This window comes from Dermacentor andersoni, chromosome 2 (genome assembly GCF_023375885.2).
Source record: "Dermacentor andersoni chromosome 2, qqDerAnde1_hic_scaffold, whole genome shotgun sequence".
NCBI classification, from domain to species: Eukaryota; Metazoa; Arthropoda; class Arachnida; order Ixodida; family Ixodidae; genus Dermacentor; species Dermacentor andersoni.
In genome coordinates, this window is record NC_092815.1 from 19,633,870 (window position 1) to 19,653,781 (window position 19,912).

Below are 19,912 nucleotides of genomic sequence, written 5' to 3' on the forward strand. Positions count from 1 at the left end.
ATGACGTCAGAAACGCATGCTACATACAATATACAAGGTAAATGTCTCCACAGTTATGTAGAAAGAAGCCTCAAAAATGCAAACGATACTTTCACCTAATAACACAGTGTCTAGTCTGCGGGTGGTAGATACATCGTGTAAATGCATTATCACTTATTATCATTATCCTGCTATCTCGTGCAGTAAAGTGAGGTTTTTAACTACTATACTGCACGAGATAGCAGGAAACAGTAACGAACGAATTTTAGGCTGTCCAAAGTGAGCGACCAATTTCGCACACAATTTTACATCGGCGCATCATTTTACACGGAGGAAGAAATTGCCCAGCAAAGGCAACAGTTTGGCTTATGGAGCCGAATTTATTATTGTTCGTATTATACGATATGTGCAGTGTCACCGCACATACCTATGTGCCATTATACGTGGCTAGCCTGTCCTCGGTGACCTTCCGATGCAGCGGCGCCTCGAGTCGCTTATTTCCGTGACAGCGCGAACTCGACTGCGCGAACGTGACCGGAGTCAAACGGAACAGGAACAATGGACACGTGGCGAGAACAAAGAGCGAGAAGGTGAGCGACGAAGTCGCCTTTAAGGCTGAGCTGGGGCAAACAAAAACGGCGATACTGCTGAGGACTGCCCCCTGCTTTCACGGTTCCACAGGCTGGGGCGAGCAAGGAGCCACGACGTTCATTGTCATGCTGCATCGCGCTTCTGTAGTAAACTGTGTCAGTTTAAGAGGAGCTTGTTCTTCAATCACGAAATGCGTTCTGGCTTGTTTCTCCTCCTTTATTTTACTCTTTTTGTCTTTCTTTCTGTCTACGTTTCCATGATGCGCGGCAACTAGACCAGGCAACCTTACCTGAAGCTTTGCTACCCCGTCTGGCACATTCTTCAAGCAAGACCTCACTGTCACGGCGGCCTTGACCACCGTGGGGAGGTGCGTGAACTACTTGATGTCCAAGGGTGGCTAAAAAGTGATCACACACAAGGTCAGGTAACTAGGCTTGCTGAAGCCGAGGGTGCTTTTTAGTCGCCGCACGAGCGAGCGTGGCAGAGATAAAATTCAGTGGTGCGCGTAATAAACAGGCACGCAATATTTTCTTTATTTCTCTTTTTATTTTTACTTTACTGATGCATGTTCTTCTTTCACGGCGCCAGCAGCAGCTACACTCTGTCACCGACAAGACCAGGAGAGGCAGCGCCGGTAAAGTAAAACAATTTGACACATTGTGATTTCGGGGGTGTTGGAGAAGGAGGGCAGGTGCACTGATTACTGAGTGATTGTCTATGTGGGTGAAACTGAAGACAGTCAGGCGTGACGGGGTCTCGACGCAACCATAGACAGCGCACGCAGCACTATTTCGACGAGGGTGGAACCAAAAGGGTCCGCACCTCTTCTGCCGCTGAGGAGGACATCGAGGCAACCTGTGTGAAATAAGCTTTCCTAAATGAAAAGTGCTGTTTTGTACCTCGAGCTTGTACGACTGGAGATGGAAGTTGTCGTAAGGTTTGCAGTCTGGCGCGTGTTAAGCTTGCGCAATGCTGCTTAAATTCCGGGCTCTTTATAAAAATACATTTGAGAACGCTGCAATCTGGGCGCGCAAGCAACTTCTGGTGTATTTATTTTTTCCTATTTAAATGTTTTCTTACTTTGCCTTCTTTCGTTTCCAGAGCATAGAAAAAGATTGTGCAGAATGATATAATATAGCACAAACAACTGCGCCAGCTATTTCTGAAAACGCTCTACATCTTCTTTTATATGCAACTTCTGCAATATTTCATAATTGTTAATAATTAACCAAATAAAGGCAGTTCGGGAAATATTCTGAGTCGCTCAAGACGGATGCTGAAATTACGTCGTCGGCGCCATCTGTTTAAAGTGCAACAACTTCATTAAACGTTTGGTCCTAATTACGTGCATCAATTACGTGAAACACACTGTATGCGGAAATGGTACTGTCAACTTGGATGAACGGGTAAATCTTATCATACATACTGGTGAGACCCGCATCGTTCTTCCTACAAAAATAACTACACAGCTCTTTGATCCTTCAAAATTAAAGTGTTAAGATATTTGTGCGTCAGATAGAGTGAAAATTATTTAGAGGCTAGCACTTCGATATGGTAGATTCGGCTCCTCGGGAACGAAAGGTCAACTGCGTCATATATGTCATTGACGTTCAGCTATTCTGATATAGAGCTACACAACTAATATACTACTACACTAATAGAAAGAAAGAAAGAGAGAGAGAGAAAACATGTGGTGTTATAGATATGTAGAACACATCTATCATCAACCATAACAGTTACTGAAAGTCCTAGCCTCATAAACATTAGTTTCCTAAACATACTTTTGTGCAACTCTGCATTTCTTTTTCAAATTCTGCCACACTTTTTAAGCTATAGAGAAGAGATGGTGTTGTAATAACATGCTCCTAGAATTATTCTCATGCGCAACCACTGTACCGGGGATTCTACTCACGCGTGTAAGCGCATGACTAACAACTGTGCAAATTGCCAAGCAACAATCCACAGCCAAACCCCAGCTACCAAGCAACTCCTGTAGTTGGGAAACAACGAAATGCAACAGGCGGCAACCACATCCTCATAAGGTACTTGCATATCGCAATATTCGCGATGACTAGTCCCCAGAGTAAGGCCTCAGAATCAGATGTATCCCCACGGGTACATTGATATTGGGGGCGAGCTCCACCACTGGAAGATATGGCGCCACCGTCTGCGTGACGAGCTATGAGGGGTCACGTGGACACAGCGGCCGCGTCGGTTGCTTCGGAAGCATCGAAGCAGGCTGAAAACGAAAGTTTCAAGCCCCACCTGCGCTGTGGTTCTGATTAATTGGGGATGTTTTCTTGCTTCGGGTGTCTACTTCACAACACTTAAAAGTACTATAATTGGCAGTGGCTTGCCATTGAAGGCGTGTAACATGGTAGGCTACTGCTTGGTGCCGCAGTGCCGGATGTACGCAACGGAGCCCGGTGTCAGCCTTCACATGTACCCGCGGGACAAGAAGCCGTGTGAAGCTTGGATCGCGAAACTTGGAACCGGCAAGCAGCCATCGGCTACAACTCAGGTGTGCAGCAGTCACTTCCGCGAGGAAAATTCGGGGCTGCGATGTCCGGGGCTGCGATGTCCAATGAGTGGCAGAAAGCGCGCACTGAGACGCTCGCCCACGCGCGTTGCCCGGCTAATGTCATGAAGTTTTCGTCTGTGAACCTGTTGACGCTAGAAATTGGCAAGTTTTCTGGAATGAAAAGGGAACAGTAAAAAACACGTAAAGAAAGGCATGGCTTATGCTCATATGCTTGTGTAGCACCAAACGATGAATAATATACTGGGTTAAGAAAACGAAGCAACGGGTAATTGCTCGCTGAGAAGACCCATAAACATACAATGCCACGCAACTTGAGAAATAATGATATTGAAACGTCCAAGAAATTAGAAGAAACGAAAAAAAAAAAGATTGAAATCGTTGTTGACGCCACATCACAAGTCGCCGCAGGCGTCGAAGTCCCTAGTTATAACGATATTATTTTTGAACAACTCAGATAGCGTCCACGCAAGACTGGTTGCTTGTGTACAGTCAAATGATCAAATTCAGGCTGCGGCCTAAAGCTCACGGCACGGTATAAAAACGCGCTCGCAGCGAAAGCGAAACATTGTGCGCGGGCATGCATGCAGACGCGCAGTTGGTCACCGCGAACCCGTGCGATCGCTGCACTGAGGTTTCATTCTGTTATGCTCCATTTGGTTATACAGACCGAAGAACACATTTCACATAGCTCGCTTTAAGCGATTGCCGACCTTTCACGCAAGAAGCCGGTTCGGGGGACTCCATCGCGGCGACCGCGCGCAGTGGGCGTTCCCTGTACGTATTCGGTAAAGAGATATTGTCTGCAAACCATTCTGTGCTTTCTGTTGGCCCAAGATTCTTATTTTGATAGCAAAAAGGTTCCTTAGTTTCGAGAATAGTTACAGAAACGTTCAGGAGGGCTCCTGCGTGGTGTTTTTCTTGAGCGCCGACAGCCAACTTATGAGGAGCGCACCACGTTATCCATCCTACGCAAGCGAGGCGCTTCCGACAGATGGCGACTCCGCAAGTCCTCGCCGCCAATATTAAAGGCTAGCATAGGACAACTGAACTATTTGTTTTTCATTATAGTTTACGTTAACTATCAAGTTCGTATAGGTACTTTGTGCCGCGGTTCATGTTCAGTATACGTATATTTCGTGGTGACGTAATGGGCAATCGCATTGAAATGAGAACACACGCTTGGCTGGTTGTTGAATTGTTACTTCAATTGTTAAACTGACGTAAAATATTTCCCTATATTTATATAGTGTTCGAACAACGTGCCTTCGAATGTTTTGAGTTTTTTCGCGAACATGCCGGCATTTTTGTTTAGAAGCTTCATCTGTTCATGTATTTTATTGCGCCATTTGCTGCGTCTATGAGAGACGAAAGGGCATGTCGATTCGTTCCCATTGTCCTTATCACCCCTTCTCTCGCCAGTGATGAAAACCATCGACACAATAAAAATATTTCTCGCTACTACTACGACCCGGACCAATAAATACCTTAATACGTGAAACCACCGTAAGAAAAATGTGGATCTGTTTCACATTATGTGGCCATGCCTAGCGGAAAATAACGCGAATCACGAAGTAAGTAATACTGAGCAGTGGGAAGCCATGTAGCTCAGCTCGAACCCTGACCATCATGGTCAGGGTTCGAGCTGGTCAACCCTGGTCATCAAGAGAACTGAAGAAGCCAGCCGGACCCAGGGGCTCGTGGCTGCCTAACCACAAGGTCACCCGTCAATACCTTGTTTCCCAAAAAAAGTCTTAACTCACTCACTCACTCACTCACTCACTCACTCACTCACTCACTCACTCACTCACTCACTCACTCACTCACTCACTCACTCGTCCTCGACGGCCACTAAACATTCACGCATGGCACGGTTCACTTTTTCCGGCGGATCTGCAGAACTTTTTGCCTGCTCACACGCACTGCGCCGATTCCAGCTTCCCGAAAGCCGAGCAGCCGAGAGCTCAAAGCAGCGCAGCCTTCGACGTCAGCCACGAGACAACATTCGCCTCTCAGCCGTATAGACGCGTAGTAGGAGAGCAAATCAAGTGTTGACGGAGCCACTCAAAGCTTAGGCGTGCCGACGATAACCTCGCTGTCTTTTCGACATTGAAAGCTTAAGGAAATCCAAGTTTCCATGCCGTTTCTTCTCCTTCCAGGAAAGAAAAAAAAACATAATAAATGGGAGTGAACACGCGATGGCGACAATGAACAGGCAAAATCTCTTTGTCGCGTAAGCGACGCGCGGTGGTCGCGCGTCCTGTCACTGCCACGCCCATTTCTTTGCCGCTCTCAGAGAAGTCGCCACATCTTGATAAGCCTCGCGAGCTGCATGCGTGGCGAGCCTTGTCCACATTGTGGTGCAGCTAGCTTTGCGCTGGTGTTTCCTGTTTTTCTCTTGTACCATCCAAATTCAAAGACCCGCGCCGAGGCTCCACACCTTTGTGTTATCATTGCCCCGTGGCTTCTGATCGCCTCGGAATTTCCCTTGCGAGAGCACACGTTAGGGTACAATTTAAGCGCACTATTCTAAATTACTCTGAACCACGCAAAACGTCTACCATTGAAGGCACTAACGCAAGCATCGTGTTCGCGAAAAAAAAAAAGAAGAAAGGAAGAAAGCGATGAAGTAACGCGTATGTGACTGACAAGAAAGGCAGATGGACACGCTAATTGACTCCGTTCTTTTCTTCTTTTTTGAGTTTTTTACGCCTCTTTGAATTATACGAGGCGTGATCAAAAAATGATCGGACTGTTGCAATAAGAACATTGTTTTGACAGATATTACTTGCTCAAATTTGCCGCCTTCGAAGTCGTTCTCTTTCTGTTCTAATGTGTTGTTAGTTCTCTCTTATAGTTCCGAGTGCAGCGAGTGTCGTGTATTATTGTGTGTCTTCACCTTGTCCTTGTCAGTGCGCCACCACCATCAATGTATGATGATTAATCACCAACGAGCCCAACTTTGCACATTAGTGTATCTCTCTTCTGCATTTATGTGAGATGATGTTATGTATAAATTTGTTTTTCATGTGATTTGTGTGGTGAATTGTTTCAGTGCATTTACGTCACCTCGCTGTCGGACTCTTTCGTTGTTAACGTTTATTTCATAGCTTCGGTTACGAGTGCCTAATTACCCAATCGGCAAGAAGTAGTAACTATGTAGGCACGGTTATTGATCATGTACTACCAAATTTGCTGCTTCCGCCCAAAGCAGGTATCTTGAGTGTGTATATCACAAATCATTGCCCTGTATTTTCGTACTGCGATTTCCTTTCTCGTGTTCGCAGCATTTTTTTCGCCAAACTTGTTTTAGAGAGAAATGTGTTCATTGATGCTGTCACAGCTATCAATTGGCCCTCGGTAGCTGATATTACTGATCCACAGAAGGCAATCTCGAAATTATTATCTTTGTTGCGCACACACTTTGATTTGAGCTCTCGTAAAAGGAAATGCAAAAAAAAAAAGCTTCCTCCCAAAGCCCCTGGTAGAATAATGGATTATTGAAGGCGATACGTACACGGGAACATCTGTATAAAAAACAAATGCGACCTTTTAATGTCCACCTGTTTTGCAGGTACAAAAAATTCTACACTGCTCTCAATGCTAAATTCAATGAAGCCAAACGCCAATATTACGGAGAGAACTGAATGTAGATGAGATATGAACTTACTGAATGTAGATGAGATAATATTTAAAAATGGAAAATTGTGAATGACTTCTTAAATGGAATAGTAAAGAGTGATCATATGACTTTAATCAGGCATGAAGATAGGGTTTACGGTCATGCGAAAGAAATCGCTGATGCCTTCAATGGTTTCTTCTCCAATCAGTCCGTGAACGGATCGCACGTATTCGGGGCTTCCTTTACTCGTCTTCCTCATTCACTTTTTATGCTGCCAACAACACCTCACGAGGTACTTTCTGTCATACGAATTTTGAAAACCACAGGCACGGGCTTGATGGATTGCAGCCTTACCATATAAAAAATTATTGCTCATCTGACATCAGATATTATCTCTGTTTTAATTACCAATACATTCAAATCCGGCATTATTACAAATGAGCTCAAACGAGGGAAGATTATTGCCGTTTTCAAAAAAGGTGACTGCTCATTAATGACAACTATCCACCCATTTGCATTTTGCCTTTTTTCAGTAAAGTAATAGAAAAATTAGTGGTAATACCTTTAACACAATACCTTTCAAAATTTTATCTTTCTTCTAACCAGTTCGGATTCCAGCAGGGTTATTCCACCGACCTAGCGCTAGTCTCCCGAACTGATATTTTGAAGAAAATTCTTGATGAGGGAAATTTTCCCGACTTAGTATTTCTCGACCTTGCTTAAAGCATTTGATAACACTGATCATTCCATACTCTTTAAAAAGCTTGAATTAATCGGAATTTGTGGTCCTCCTCTGCTAATTTTGGAGAGTTACTTACATAACCCAATTCAAGTTGTCAGCGTTTCTGATGTTGTCACGGATATGAAAACGACTAATCTAGATCTTCCACAAGGGTACATTCCCGGCCCTTTTCTCCTTGTGATATTTATAAATGATATTCCTAACCGTCTTGAATACTCCCAATGTATGCTTATGCCGATGACTCGCTGAGCCTAAATTCTGCAAATAACACTTCAGTATCGCTAACTAATCTGAACTCTGATATTGCAAACATTCAGGAATGGGGCAATAAAAATAAACTATAAATATAAACCCTCTAAAATCAAAGTTCGTTGTTTTCAGCTCTGGCCAACGTTTCATAAATAATACACCTCCTCTATTAATTGGGCAGTATCATATTAACGCGAGTGATTATGCCACATACTTGGGAGTCAAACTGGACCACAATCTTAAATTGAATTATCATACTACATGCGTAAAAAAGAAAATGGCATACGGCATGCGAGTCCTCATGAGAGTGCGTTCCCATTTTAACTCTAATTTGCTATTATCACTCTATTACGCATTTATTTATTCACACGTCAACTGTGCTGTGACGTCATTGGGAAATGCATATTTACACGTGTACTTGTACATCTTTTTTGGGTGACCGCTTTTCACCGCCTAACAAATGTTACCGTTCAGCGCGGGACGCGCCCGCACGTATCGGAACTTTCTGGAATGTTATCGATTGTTCTTCCTGCTGTCTGTTGTGACCCAAGCTTGTGTAATCTGACTGCATGTGCGACGCGAATTGTGTAGAAGTTTTCGGAAGACACGCGAGCACCAGCGATTACTCCGGAACCTTCGATGGCTCATGTATAAAAGCTGACGCGCTTGACCCACTGATCACATTTTCGACGATTGCCGACCGTGTTCGCCGCTGTCGCCGTTCTTTGAGTGTAGCCTGTTTTTGAGGGCACAAGTTCGCCCAATAAAACGCTAGTTTCGTCATTCCCAGTTCTTCTGCTTTCTTCACTGTCACTAGTATATACGTGACAATATAATACTCATATCAATTCTTTGCAAGTCATTCAAAATCAAGCCATCAGGGTACTAACTTATAGCTCTTACAATACTAATGCAAAAGAACTGCTCAGAAGTAATAACATGCTCACCGTATCTCAGATAATTAACCATAATTTGGGCATATTGTTTTATAAGCTGATTAGCAGTCAGCTCTCCATTGACCTAATTTCAGAATCATCTTTATTGAATGCCAACATTACAAGATTTGCATCGAACAAAAATTCTATCTTGCCTAACGTGCGCACTAGTTATGGTAAATTCACTTACGTATTTCTTGCATCTCATTGTGGAACTCCTTGCCTTTAGGTATAGAAGAGTGCAACACCACCTACAAATATAAAAATTATCTTAAAATGTTTTTGATTAGTTTGCTCTAACTGCTGGGCATCATCTTATAGTCCTTGCTCACATATATTGCTTTTAAGACTTTCTTACAGGCTGGCACCCTAGCTTCACATATATTGCGGATATTCGTTTTCTTTTTTCCAATTGATGTACCTTTGCGTTGATGTGCCTTTGTATTATTCACGTTTGATATACACCTGTTCATACTCGCAAATATTATTCTTTTTTCTTTTCTATCAATATTTTCTCTTTTCTTTTTATTTATTTTTATTTTTCCTGTATTTCCGCTTTACATGTTTTTTATCTTAGTTCTGCTTTTTGACCTGTTTGTTAATCTCATGATATTGCTTTATTTTGCTGCCATGTAGTAATTCCTCTCACCGCTTCACCTAGACTGGAGCTCCCAATATAGTCTTTGACTATGGGACATCCTTTTGTATTTCATATCTATCAAAACATCTAACTAATCTGAAGCAATAAACTTTGAACTTTCAACTACCTTTATTCTGTTCAGTGCCGACTGACTATATCATATTTAGCATACCAGGTGTTCAAAATAAAGCTTTATGGTTTTCTTAAAATGAGGCACTGTGCAGATAAGCTATGTGGCCAGGGGGACACAAAGTGAGATGATAATTATCACTGTCAGCAGCCCAATGAACTAAAATTGAATAATTAACTTTTTTGTTGCTACTGCAGCAAGTGGGTATGCTTGTATTGAAAAGCTAGAGGCAGTCGTGTTTCTACATAGTATCAGTTGAAAGAATTCTTCTAGCGTGCCTGTGCTCCGAGATATCCGACTCCAAATTTTATTTGTCGTTCGCATGATTAAGCATGCACGAGAGATAGGATCGGCGCAAAGCTCCTCCCTGATGTGACGCGCCTGTTGCGTGCGGCGTTTAGTGGGACAACGGCGCGGAGGCCCCATTGGCGAATATAACTCTCCCCTTTCCTCTCTCGGCTGGCGAAATCAAGATATGACAGCGTGGTGTGCTGCGCAGTTGTTGCTCTTGATTTCAATAAAACTTACAATACTTGAAAATTAGCAGTCACTTCTTTTGCGTAGCACAGGCAAGGACCATGCCCGCTCGTCTAGTCACCATTACGCACGCGCACTGCCCTCCGGCTTCTCCGCTCGCGCCATTATCTCGGCATGGCAGCTGGCGCCATCGTTACAGGCTGCACGGTAGCGTGTTACGGCAGCGGTTCCGGGTTCTTCGATTTTTTTTTTTCGCCAGCCGAGAGCTCCATTTCTTTCTCTTAATGTCAGTTAGAATATCGGCTATACCCGTTTGCTCTCTGATCCAAACCGCTCTCTTTCTGCCTAACGTTATGCCTAGCATTATTCGTTCCATCGCTCTTTTCGCAGTCCTTAACTTGTCCTCAAGCTTCTTTGTCAGTCTCTAAGTCTCTGCCCCATATGTTAGCACCGGTAGAATGCATTGATGTGCACCTTTCTTTTCAATATAGGGATAAGCTCCCAGTCAGGATCTGGCAATGCCTGCCGTATGTACTCCAACCCATTTCAATTCTTTAAGTTTCCTTCTCTTGATCAGGGCCCCCTGTGAGTAATTGACCCAGATAAACGTACTCTTTCACTGACTGTAGAGGCTGACTGGCGGTCCTGAACTCTTGTTTCCTTGCCCGGCTATTGATCATTATCTTTGTTTTCTGCATAATAATCTTCAACCCCACTCTTACACTCTCTCTGTTAAGGTCCTCAATCAATTCTTGCAATGTGTCTCCATGTGTTGCTGAACTGGACAATGTCAACTGCAAACCGAAGGTTGCTGAGATATTCTTCGTTGATCTTCACTCCTAAGCTTTCCCAGTATAATAGCTTGAATACTTCTAAGCATGCAGTAATAGTATTGGAGAGATTGTGTCTCTTTACGTGAACCTTTTCTTGATAATCTCCTAAATATTATGTACTAAAAATAAGTTTCCTTTAATAGCTACGCGTCGCTTCCAATGTCTCTTCCAATTCTGGAACGTCTTCCAGAACGACCTTCGACAGCGAACTCTCGCATATTTGCTCTGAAACATTAATATTGCCTTCGGCAATTGTCATATCAATGTTTCTTTCTTTATTTATTTTTTAATCGTTAGACGGGATAGGAGGCAAAGATTAGCATAGTTCATTGACGCTAGCCACACCTTCTCTTTTAGACTGCGGCAGTCGGCACAAGGGAAACGTAGTTATTACAGATGTAGCGTATGCCGAGCTGTAGATGTACACTTGCACAAACCGAACCGCGTCATACGCAGCACGCACGGTTCAGAATCTGTCTATAGTCGTTTTGCCACCTAAATCCTAGACAGCGCTCGCCACGTATGGATAGCGTAATCGCCAACGCGGATCGAACATTACGCAATATATGTGCGCATATAACGGCATACACAGTGAAGTGAAAATGCGCAATGTGAAACAGCTTTGAATGAGTACAATGTATTACAGCGTAGCTGTCAACTTCTAGTTAGTCGGGACTATCCCGCCGTCGTCCTCACAGAAAAAAAAAAGACCTTCAGCGATTCAAGCGAAAAGCGCGTACACTCTTTGGCATCACGCATACAACACAGAACAAAGAATTCGTCTCGATAAAGAACAAACACAAAACAAGCGTTCAAACCACAGAATTGATGGTAAGGTGCTCCTGCTAACAATGCGAAGCATGTAGCGCTGCCCGCATACGTTTACCGGTTGCGAAAGCTGCTGGGGCAGCTTGCGACGTGGGGAGGGACGTAACTGGCCTTTCATATATAAAAGAACAAGTCTAGCAACTGATTTCACTGTTGTTGCAGCACCTCTATGTGTAGCCAACGCATAGCGGTGCAACGAAGCTTCGCTGGACATCCCCTTTTGCAGGGCCGGGATGGCGAATCAATCTTTTTTCAACATCACATCGCGACACACATTATACACACTGATATACACAGGTAAAAAACAATATATAATACTATTCCGAGATTTGGTGATCTTTAGAGCTGCCCATCCCGTTTAAAGCCTGTTTTTTTTAAAGATGCTCCAATATCCGATGATTCGAGGCTCTTTGACAGAGCGCATGTTTAATTTTGCTAAATCACAGTGACACGTGGACGAACGTATTGGAGGTTCTGTTTATTGCCGCGTTTTTTTATAAATACCTCCTTTCGCACTGAAATTATCACAAGAACAACATCATTACGAGCATCAACACTACATATAAGTGAGTGCCACTGCAAGAATAGCTTCTTGCCCCCTGAGTAAGAGTATACGCACACTTAGTACTTCAGAAGCAGTGTCCGCTGCTGTCACCACAGCGCATGCAAAGTGGGGGGCGCCCAGCATTATCCTGAATTAGTATTTTCTACACAAAAAACAGGACACTGCTTGGGCTGCATTGTAAAGACCTACGTTGTAAAGAGTCCGGAAATGAATGTGCAATGACTGCCTTCTGTGCGGGCGTTTTCTTGTTTATCCGCGTACGATTGTGAGTAGATTTTCAGTGTCTGTGAGCGCTATAGTACTACTTGAGTAACCAAGCAGCATTTTTGGTCGTGCGTGACGAGCGGTTTGCAGTGCAAGCCTCGACTGACCGCTACGTGAAACTGCGGCGCATCGTTAACGTGCTGACGAAATGGCTCTCACAAAGCGAAAAACGTCAAAGTTCCGTGATGACGTGGGAAAAGCAAACAAAGCAGCGATGTCGCAGAGTATAACTTTACCTGCAATTTTGTGTTCACGCATGCTCACACGACAAATTTATTGCCAGATAACGGTTAGACTAAGGCTGTAGTAAATTATGTCTGCCGGATGATATTTTGACAAAGATATATAATGTAATACATAATCATTTATTATGAAAGTATAAACTTTGAAAGGACAGCACCTAAATAAGAACGACAGCAGCAAGAATAAAAGTATATATGTATGTCGCCCTGATTATTATTCTGTTCATGCTTTTAATTTATAATTACATTCCGCAAGTACGCACTACTTTAGTTTGTTAAACACTGTAATAAGCATCCACATTGCCGGAAGTCATCGCAACGTACACTCGCAAGCAAAAGGTAGAGATACCGCGGCATCCAGCAGGAAATACAAATTTCTTGCAGCAAAGCCATGTAACGTGCTTAACGCGTTACATTGGTCGAACAGGCGCACCTAGGCACTTGTGTTCAGCCTGCATACCTAGACTGCGATGCAAAAAAAGAGAAAGTTCGCTGTGTCCGTGATCGCCAAACTTTTTTCGAGCGAATATACAGGAATCCGCGGAATTATTCCAGTCCAGCCTTCCATCTCAATGTTTTCGTACCAGAAATAAGAAAGCACCCTGACTGTGTCAGCTATTGCAATTCCGTTGCGTGCAAAGGACATGCTCAGACATGCGAGCTACGACCGGGCACGTAGGATAATTCGTGTCCATTGCGTGCGGGAACTGCGCCTATACGCACGTCACCTCCGTTCAGGTTTAGTTAGCTTATACTTGATCGCTTGGGTAAAATATTGGCATTCTCACGACGTCTCTGGCTCGGTGCCCATACATGGTACTGTTCTTTCTTTCCACATTTTCTTTCTGATTCAACGTAGAAATTTACCTCGTTACTCTGTACATCCACCGCCCTTTCTTGTACTGCGCTACCGCGTTATGGCATCGCCGGCGAGCAATGGCTAGACTGTAAATATCAGAGGGGAGAGCGTGAGCAAAATTAAGGAACGGTAAACAAGTTATCATTATGCGTCATTTTTGTGAAAAGGTATGTTTTCTTTTGAGTATTTGTTCACAAGATCGACTAATGTATCAAACTAATGTTTGTTTTCTTGTCATCATTGTTATATAGCATTGTAGCCTTCAGGGTGTTTCTCAACACATCTTGACAGATCATCACACTATGCTCACAGCTATAAGTAATGCTATTCGTATTTATAGCATTTAAGTTTGACGGATCGAGTCTAGGTTAAAACATTTCTCGTATCTTGAGAAACCCCCAACCTACTTTCATCATTATTGTTTCAGCAGTTTGCGAACAGTCAAATAGGTGGTGCAGAAAACGGTCAAACACAACAGCTTGATCCTCTGCCGTGCCGTCAGTTTTTCTCAGAAGTGAATTAGGCAACGACAAGATTTTTAAAAAAGAAAGGCGACCGCTTGCGCCAGAGGATGGAGCACCCGTACAGAGCAAACAATGTCAAAGTCACCACTGAGGCTTAATCGTTCTTCTTGTGTCCCAAGGTAGAAGTGGCACCCTTCGCTTCCGACCTTGGAGAGCGATTTCTTAAACATTTCGCGCGCGTCGCAGACACGAGCAAGACGATGAACACCGTGCAAACAAAATGTCCGTCTCGCCTCCGGACGCGCGAGAGCACGCCGGCGTCGCCTGGATCGACTCTTCATCTCAAGGGCAGTCTCCCGTTCACCAGAACAAACTGAGCGCGCCGACACGCGATTCGTCGGTTCGCGCGCTGACGTCACGGCTCGCCGCCTGCTTCAAAAATGGAAGGCGCGCGCGAGCTGAGGAGGAGTCGTTCGGCGAGAGGAAGCGCGCCCGTCTCGAAACCGAAAGTGCGTCCGGTATTCGTCTCTGTCGAGCAAGTCCTGACGGCGTTCGAATAAGAAGACATCCGAAAGCACGTAGGCCCGGTTCGTCCCCGAATCTCTTCACTCTCCGTCCTTGTCCCTCTCTCTTTTTTCTTCTTCATTTTTTTACTTTCTGTGCTGACTTGGACGCCACTCGACTGACTGATCCCTGGCCACGACAACGACGATGTGCCTACTATACCTCTTTGTGAATCCGCATCCGAAGCCGGACGAATACCTGCTTGTGTTAGCCAGTGTTCGGGACGAGTTTTTCGGCAGGCCCACCAGCGGCGTCCACATATGGGAGAACAACCCCCAGATCGTCGGACGTGAGTGGGAACTGTTCATTTTTGGTCTCTCCTTGCTTGCCATAATTATATTGCTTCCACTGCACGTAGTTTGCTGATCGAGCAGCATGAACCGTAGCTCAGGTCGGACAGCGTTTAGTTCATACACACTCCTGTGCATGCGCCCTCAAATTTTATCGAAGCACGCATGACTTTCAAAGCACGCGAATTAGTTGTTCTGGCAACACCCCTAAGAGCTCTACCATACCCGTCTGCTTCTGAACGACTATGTTAAAGAAAGCGTGTGTCACGCTAAAGATGCAGCGAATCCCGGTAAAACGGAACAAAGAGAAGCTAAGGGCAGGGACGCAAATGCATGCAGAGCAAGGTCGTGCCCAGTCCACCATCCCTGGTTAGGTGGGTCCGCTTGATCCGCGTTACTTTCATTCTTTGTATCAAGGAGGCACGAATCGTATTTTCTTCAGCTGCCCGCACCCGACAGCGTGAGCTTCCTTTTGGCCGTTAAGTACAATGATACATGTTTTACAAATGACAAACCGAGTCACGGACATTTCGCACTCCCTGAGAGCACAAAAGACCCAAAAGATAACGCACAGTAGCAGCAGCGACGGCAGCTCACTAAGAAGCATTTCTTCATACCAGAACAAGGGAGATCTGCCGCAACGATGAGGTTCTAATTTAATTTGTGAAAGTGCCTCCTGCAATTAGTAGCAAAGATGGTGATGTACAGAGGGACTAAAGAGAAATGCGAAAGCCCGAACCTGATTGATGCATGAGAGCACTGCTGCGCTCTCTAACTGCAAGCTTTAAAAGTTTCATGGAAGAGCTTGTGTAACACAGGGACCTAGCCACACTACATAAGCCTAACCTTTGGGAGCTGGCAGGTAGAGATGGCTGCGATCGCATTCCTTTTTTTTAAATAGAAAACCCTTCTTTATTATACGTATAAACATTATACAGACAGCAATGTTTTCATCCTTAGCCAGTGGCTAGTTATGGATCCATGCAAAGAAAATGAACTTATGAAGAAAAGGCGGGTCGTCTAATACATGTATAAACTAAAATAAGTTAGAGAAACAAAAAAATAAAACAGTCACAATGCAATTGCACACACTATATAGTAAGGCAGCTACACAAATGACATTGCACTACGTGAACCATCAAAACTTATTACTGATATTTATACTGACAGTCATAGGGATAAATTCTATGAAACAACGTCAAAGTATTGAGTGTTGTATGTTTTTCATTTCTAGTCTATCGCCTCAGTGTAAAAGAGATAGCAAGCTTTGATCGCGAACTTATATTTGGATTGTGTGTTATACATTTAGTCCCCCTTATCGGTCCCCCTTTATTTTAACTGACTCCAACTATGTTTAGGGCATTGCCATTAAACACTGAACATCAGCTCTCAAACGCCGGTTGCTCTCAGTACGCTTTAGTAAAGCATAACGCTTTTCAGAGTGTACGCTTTGGCAAACTTCCCTATCCATTCTGGAGCCAATTCATTGTGCTGATAATTGAAGGCCACCTGCAAGATTATTTTCTCTGTTAAGATCATGAAGAGCGCAGTAGCATTCACCAAGAACACGTCGCAATGTTGTCTCTTTGTAGAACGCCCGAAGAATCTCGGCTCATTTGCTTTTCAGTAAATTCTCCTGTTTCTGTATGTATATGAGCAACTGTAAAACCTTGGCTGATCCACGGTCGCCGTGCGCGGCAGCTTGCAAAACGGGGAGAAAACAAGGAACCGTGAACACTGTGCTGCTTTCAGGATGTTTTCCTTTTTCCTGTTTTCACGCTTTGGCCTTATTGCGATCAGAAGCAGTGGTTGTACAGCGTATTGCGACTACTTGGGCTTGAAGAAATATTGGTAAACAGAGAGCATAGGAAATGTCGCAGGGCGAATGCACAGCGCCTACACACGTGCAGTTGGTCAGAAGTGACGTATATTGAAGAAATAAAGAATAGTGCCCAGGCAGGAATATTCTGCTATATAGCATAAGCGCTAGCACCTCAGTTAAACGCAATCGATGAAGGTAAATGTAAGCGTGACTGCATTATGTGTAACCCACATATTACATTATGTGTTCATGTCTTGCTTAGTGTGTTGTTAATTGCGTAACTCTACACACACTTACGTATCTGCGCTGATTCGTCGAGGCCCATGACAATGTCGTGAATGAGTTTGTTGCGTTATGATGCTTCCTCATCTCAGAACACCGAAGCTGTTAGTCTCCGTCGTTGTTCAGAATGCGTACCTTCCTCGGCCCTCTAGTTTATATTTTCACTTCCACCATCTCTATAAACTTACTCCAGTTGCTGCAGTCTCAGTCCTTTCGTAAGGCTGAATTTCTTAACCCCTTTGTTTCTCTATTATTAGCATGTTGAGAGCAAGCTAGGTCACTTTTTCAGGTTATCTTATTTTTTATGTTCTCACTCGGCCCTATCACTTACCATTCCTTCCTCTATCACAGCCTCACTTGCACTCTGTCACCTCTTACTGTCCCTTCATGCACCACCTTCGTGCCCCCTTCGTTTCTTCTCACCGGGTGGCCCAACAATCTCAGTCCATTTAAATAAATATTCGCCGTATAGTGGCCGACCTTGGCCGTCCGCCGCATATAGTATTTCGGAACTTTCTCTTTTCTCCGCACTCTCCACACTCACCTGTACACAATACGCCCATTCGACGGAATTATTTAAATCTTTAATTTCTTCACAGGCGGCTCCCTCTGACTTCCTGCTTTTCCTCATCCGCCCTTTTCTGTAGAATTGGACGCATGTGCCCGACATCAGTCGCGTGGCTCGAGTGCGCAGTAGTAGTATATGCACGACCCGTTACCAACCGTATACAAAGGAGACCGGCCGGTGCCTGAACTGCCACCGTCGACAGCCGGGCTGTCAGCCAAGTGATGCGGAGATAAGCGGGCCGCGTGAGCAAATGCGCGACTCGAAAATCACATCTCGGCCCATTCATTGCCTGTCTAGGAAAAAGTCTCGGAACAATGGGAACGGCATTCCTCGTGGCGAACGCCGCGAGCCATCTTTCGATGGTACCACAGGCTACACGATGTGCGCATAACGCAGCGGCGTTCTATAGAGCAACAAGGACTAATTTACATTGCGCAACGCAGTCGCGCCAGCGTTACCACTGCCACTTTCATTCAGCTTTCTTTTCCTCTATATCTTTATCTATTTTTCTTTTTTAACTGCTGCCGAGTTATGACGACCTTTACCACTTCCAGAAACTTTTTCAAAGACGTCTCTCGAAAACATGACAGAAAAATCGCTTACATGCTACCGGAGCAGTGAGTGGTGAGGGTTATGTTCATTTATTTCCAGCACTTCATTTCCTTGCTCCAAGTTGACTGCTGCAGTTTAACCAGTATATAGAGCCGGACAGAGAATAGAAAGAGCGAGCTCTGCCGCTGCACTGGGCAAAGTCTTGCACTGTTGATCGATTGATTGATTGATTGATTGATTGATTGATTGATTGATTGATTGATTGATTGATTGATTGATTGATTGATTGATTGATTGATTGATTGATTGATTGATTGATTGATTGATTGATTGACATTACCGTTCTAAATTAAAGCAACGGATGTTACAGACATCGTGGCGGGGGTTCATGATTAAGCTCGGCCAGCTGGGCTTCTTTAACGCGCACGCAGTGCAGTGCAGTGACGTTCTTGCGTTCCGTCCCAATCAGAATGCGGCTGCCGAGCTAGGGAATCGAACGCACAACAACATTTGCAGAAGCAAAACGCCACAGCCATCGAACCACTGCACCGGGTGCGTGCGCTGTGTGTGTTGTTTCCGCCTCAGTGACTACGAACTGTTGCTGTGCGATCGGTGTTTGTTTTTTCATGTACCCTAACAGCTATAAACAGAAACCGTGAACTAACGAAGGTCACTAAAGTGGTCATCCGCCGCAATGGCTCATATGGCGTTCTGCTGATGAGCACTGGTAGGAGCCCCTCGGGTCAGCATACATATCTTAAATGGTTTCCCAAGCTACGGGAAGCCAAGAGCAAGCGTTATAAATGTCGGAAGACGCATAAGCCGGGACAATCTACAGCAAGCAGCATGCCATTTCCTTTTGACTTTGAGTACATCGCGAAAATTGGGAAAGGGGGTGGTACAGAGGAAGTTAAATCGCAAGTGTAGACGCAGGTACTGGCGGTGGCGTCAGCGCCCGAAACGCCACATGCGATGCCTTGGTATATGGTCTGTGGAGCAGCGCGTGTGTGGATTTCATTCATTGCTTTTGTTTTGCGAAGACGCAATTCGGACAAGGCAGGTGATAACTCATATTGGAAATGATAAACGCTACCTCTGATAATCTAAACGTATCTATTGAACGCTTTACAGCAGCACATAAATTTCAAACAGAATGCTGTGTAGGTCTGGTACACACGTAGAAGGTTAGAAAGAAGCATTATTATTATTATTATTATTATTATTATTATTATTATTATTATTATTATTATTATTATTATTATTATTATTATTATTATTATTATTATTATTATTGGAAACAAACAAACGCACAAAAGAAGAGCACGCATACGAAAAACGCATGTTTAGTTGCTAACATTTCGGTCGTGGCTCGGCCGAAACGTTAGCAACCAAACATGCATTATTCTGGTGTGTGCACTTTCTACAATCGCCGTAATCATGCCTGTACGGCATGAATATAACCATCCTCGCCTAAGCCAGACCCCACTGGAGCCGAAAAGTGGAGCGAATCAATCACGCATGGCGTCATTGCAATAAGAGCTTGCGATCACACGGTACATGCAGACTTGCGCTGGCGCTGTGTTAAAGTTCAGCGCACTTAAGGAACGGCGCCGGCCTTATTAAGGATCTCTCGCGCACAACTTTCCCCATTTTCTTAACGCGAGAGGAGCGAGTAGTTTTCGTCGGCGTATATTGAGCTTTGCCCAAGTGTCCTTTACGTGTTACCTTGCCACAAGGATCCAAAATTAGGCTCATTCCAGCTATGATTAGCAGCAAGATTTTTTTGTTTTAAAAGAGAAAAAGCCTCCAGAGGCGAAGCAGTGAGCGGAACTATAGCTGCGCGCACTGTTCCGAAGAGGAGCGACCTTCAGTCAC

General features: G+C 44.3%; 1 protein-coding gene and 1 long non-coding RNA gene across 3 annotated transcripts in view; one reads left to right on the forward strand and one right to left on the reverse strand.

The window, feature by feature from the left end:
- Positions 1–1,111: 1,111 nt before the first annotated feature.
- LOC129387840 (uncharacterized) overlaps positions 1,112–19,912 on the reverse strand; it is a 48,037-nt gene continuing 29,236 nt past the window's right edge. The window contains exons 2-3 of one of the 2 annotated variants that reach the window (XR_008614992.2): positions 8,848–8,908; positions 1,112–1,425 (exon numbers count right to left, since the gene is read on the reverse strand). This is a non-coding gene — a long non-coding RNA (uncharacterized lncRNA). Of the gene's footprint in view, positions 1,426–8,847; positions 10,604–19,912 lie in introns of those variants that run through there. The other variant, XR_011892715.1, reaches the window with a different exon arrangement.
- The window catches only part of LOC126542799 (transport and Golgi organization protein 2 homolog), a 51,001-nt gene continuing 45,529 nt past the window's right edge, over positions 14,441–19,912 (forward strand). Inside the window, exon 1 of the mRNA XM_050189876.2 lies at positions 14,441–14,812. Within this exon, the coding sequence (XP_050045833.1) occupies positions 14,671–14,812 (142 nt within the window). The 5' untranslated portion in view covers positions 14,441–14,670. The remainder of the gene's footprint in view (positions 14,813–19,912) is intronic.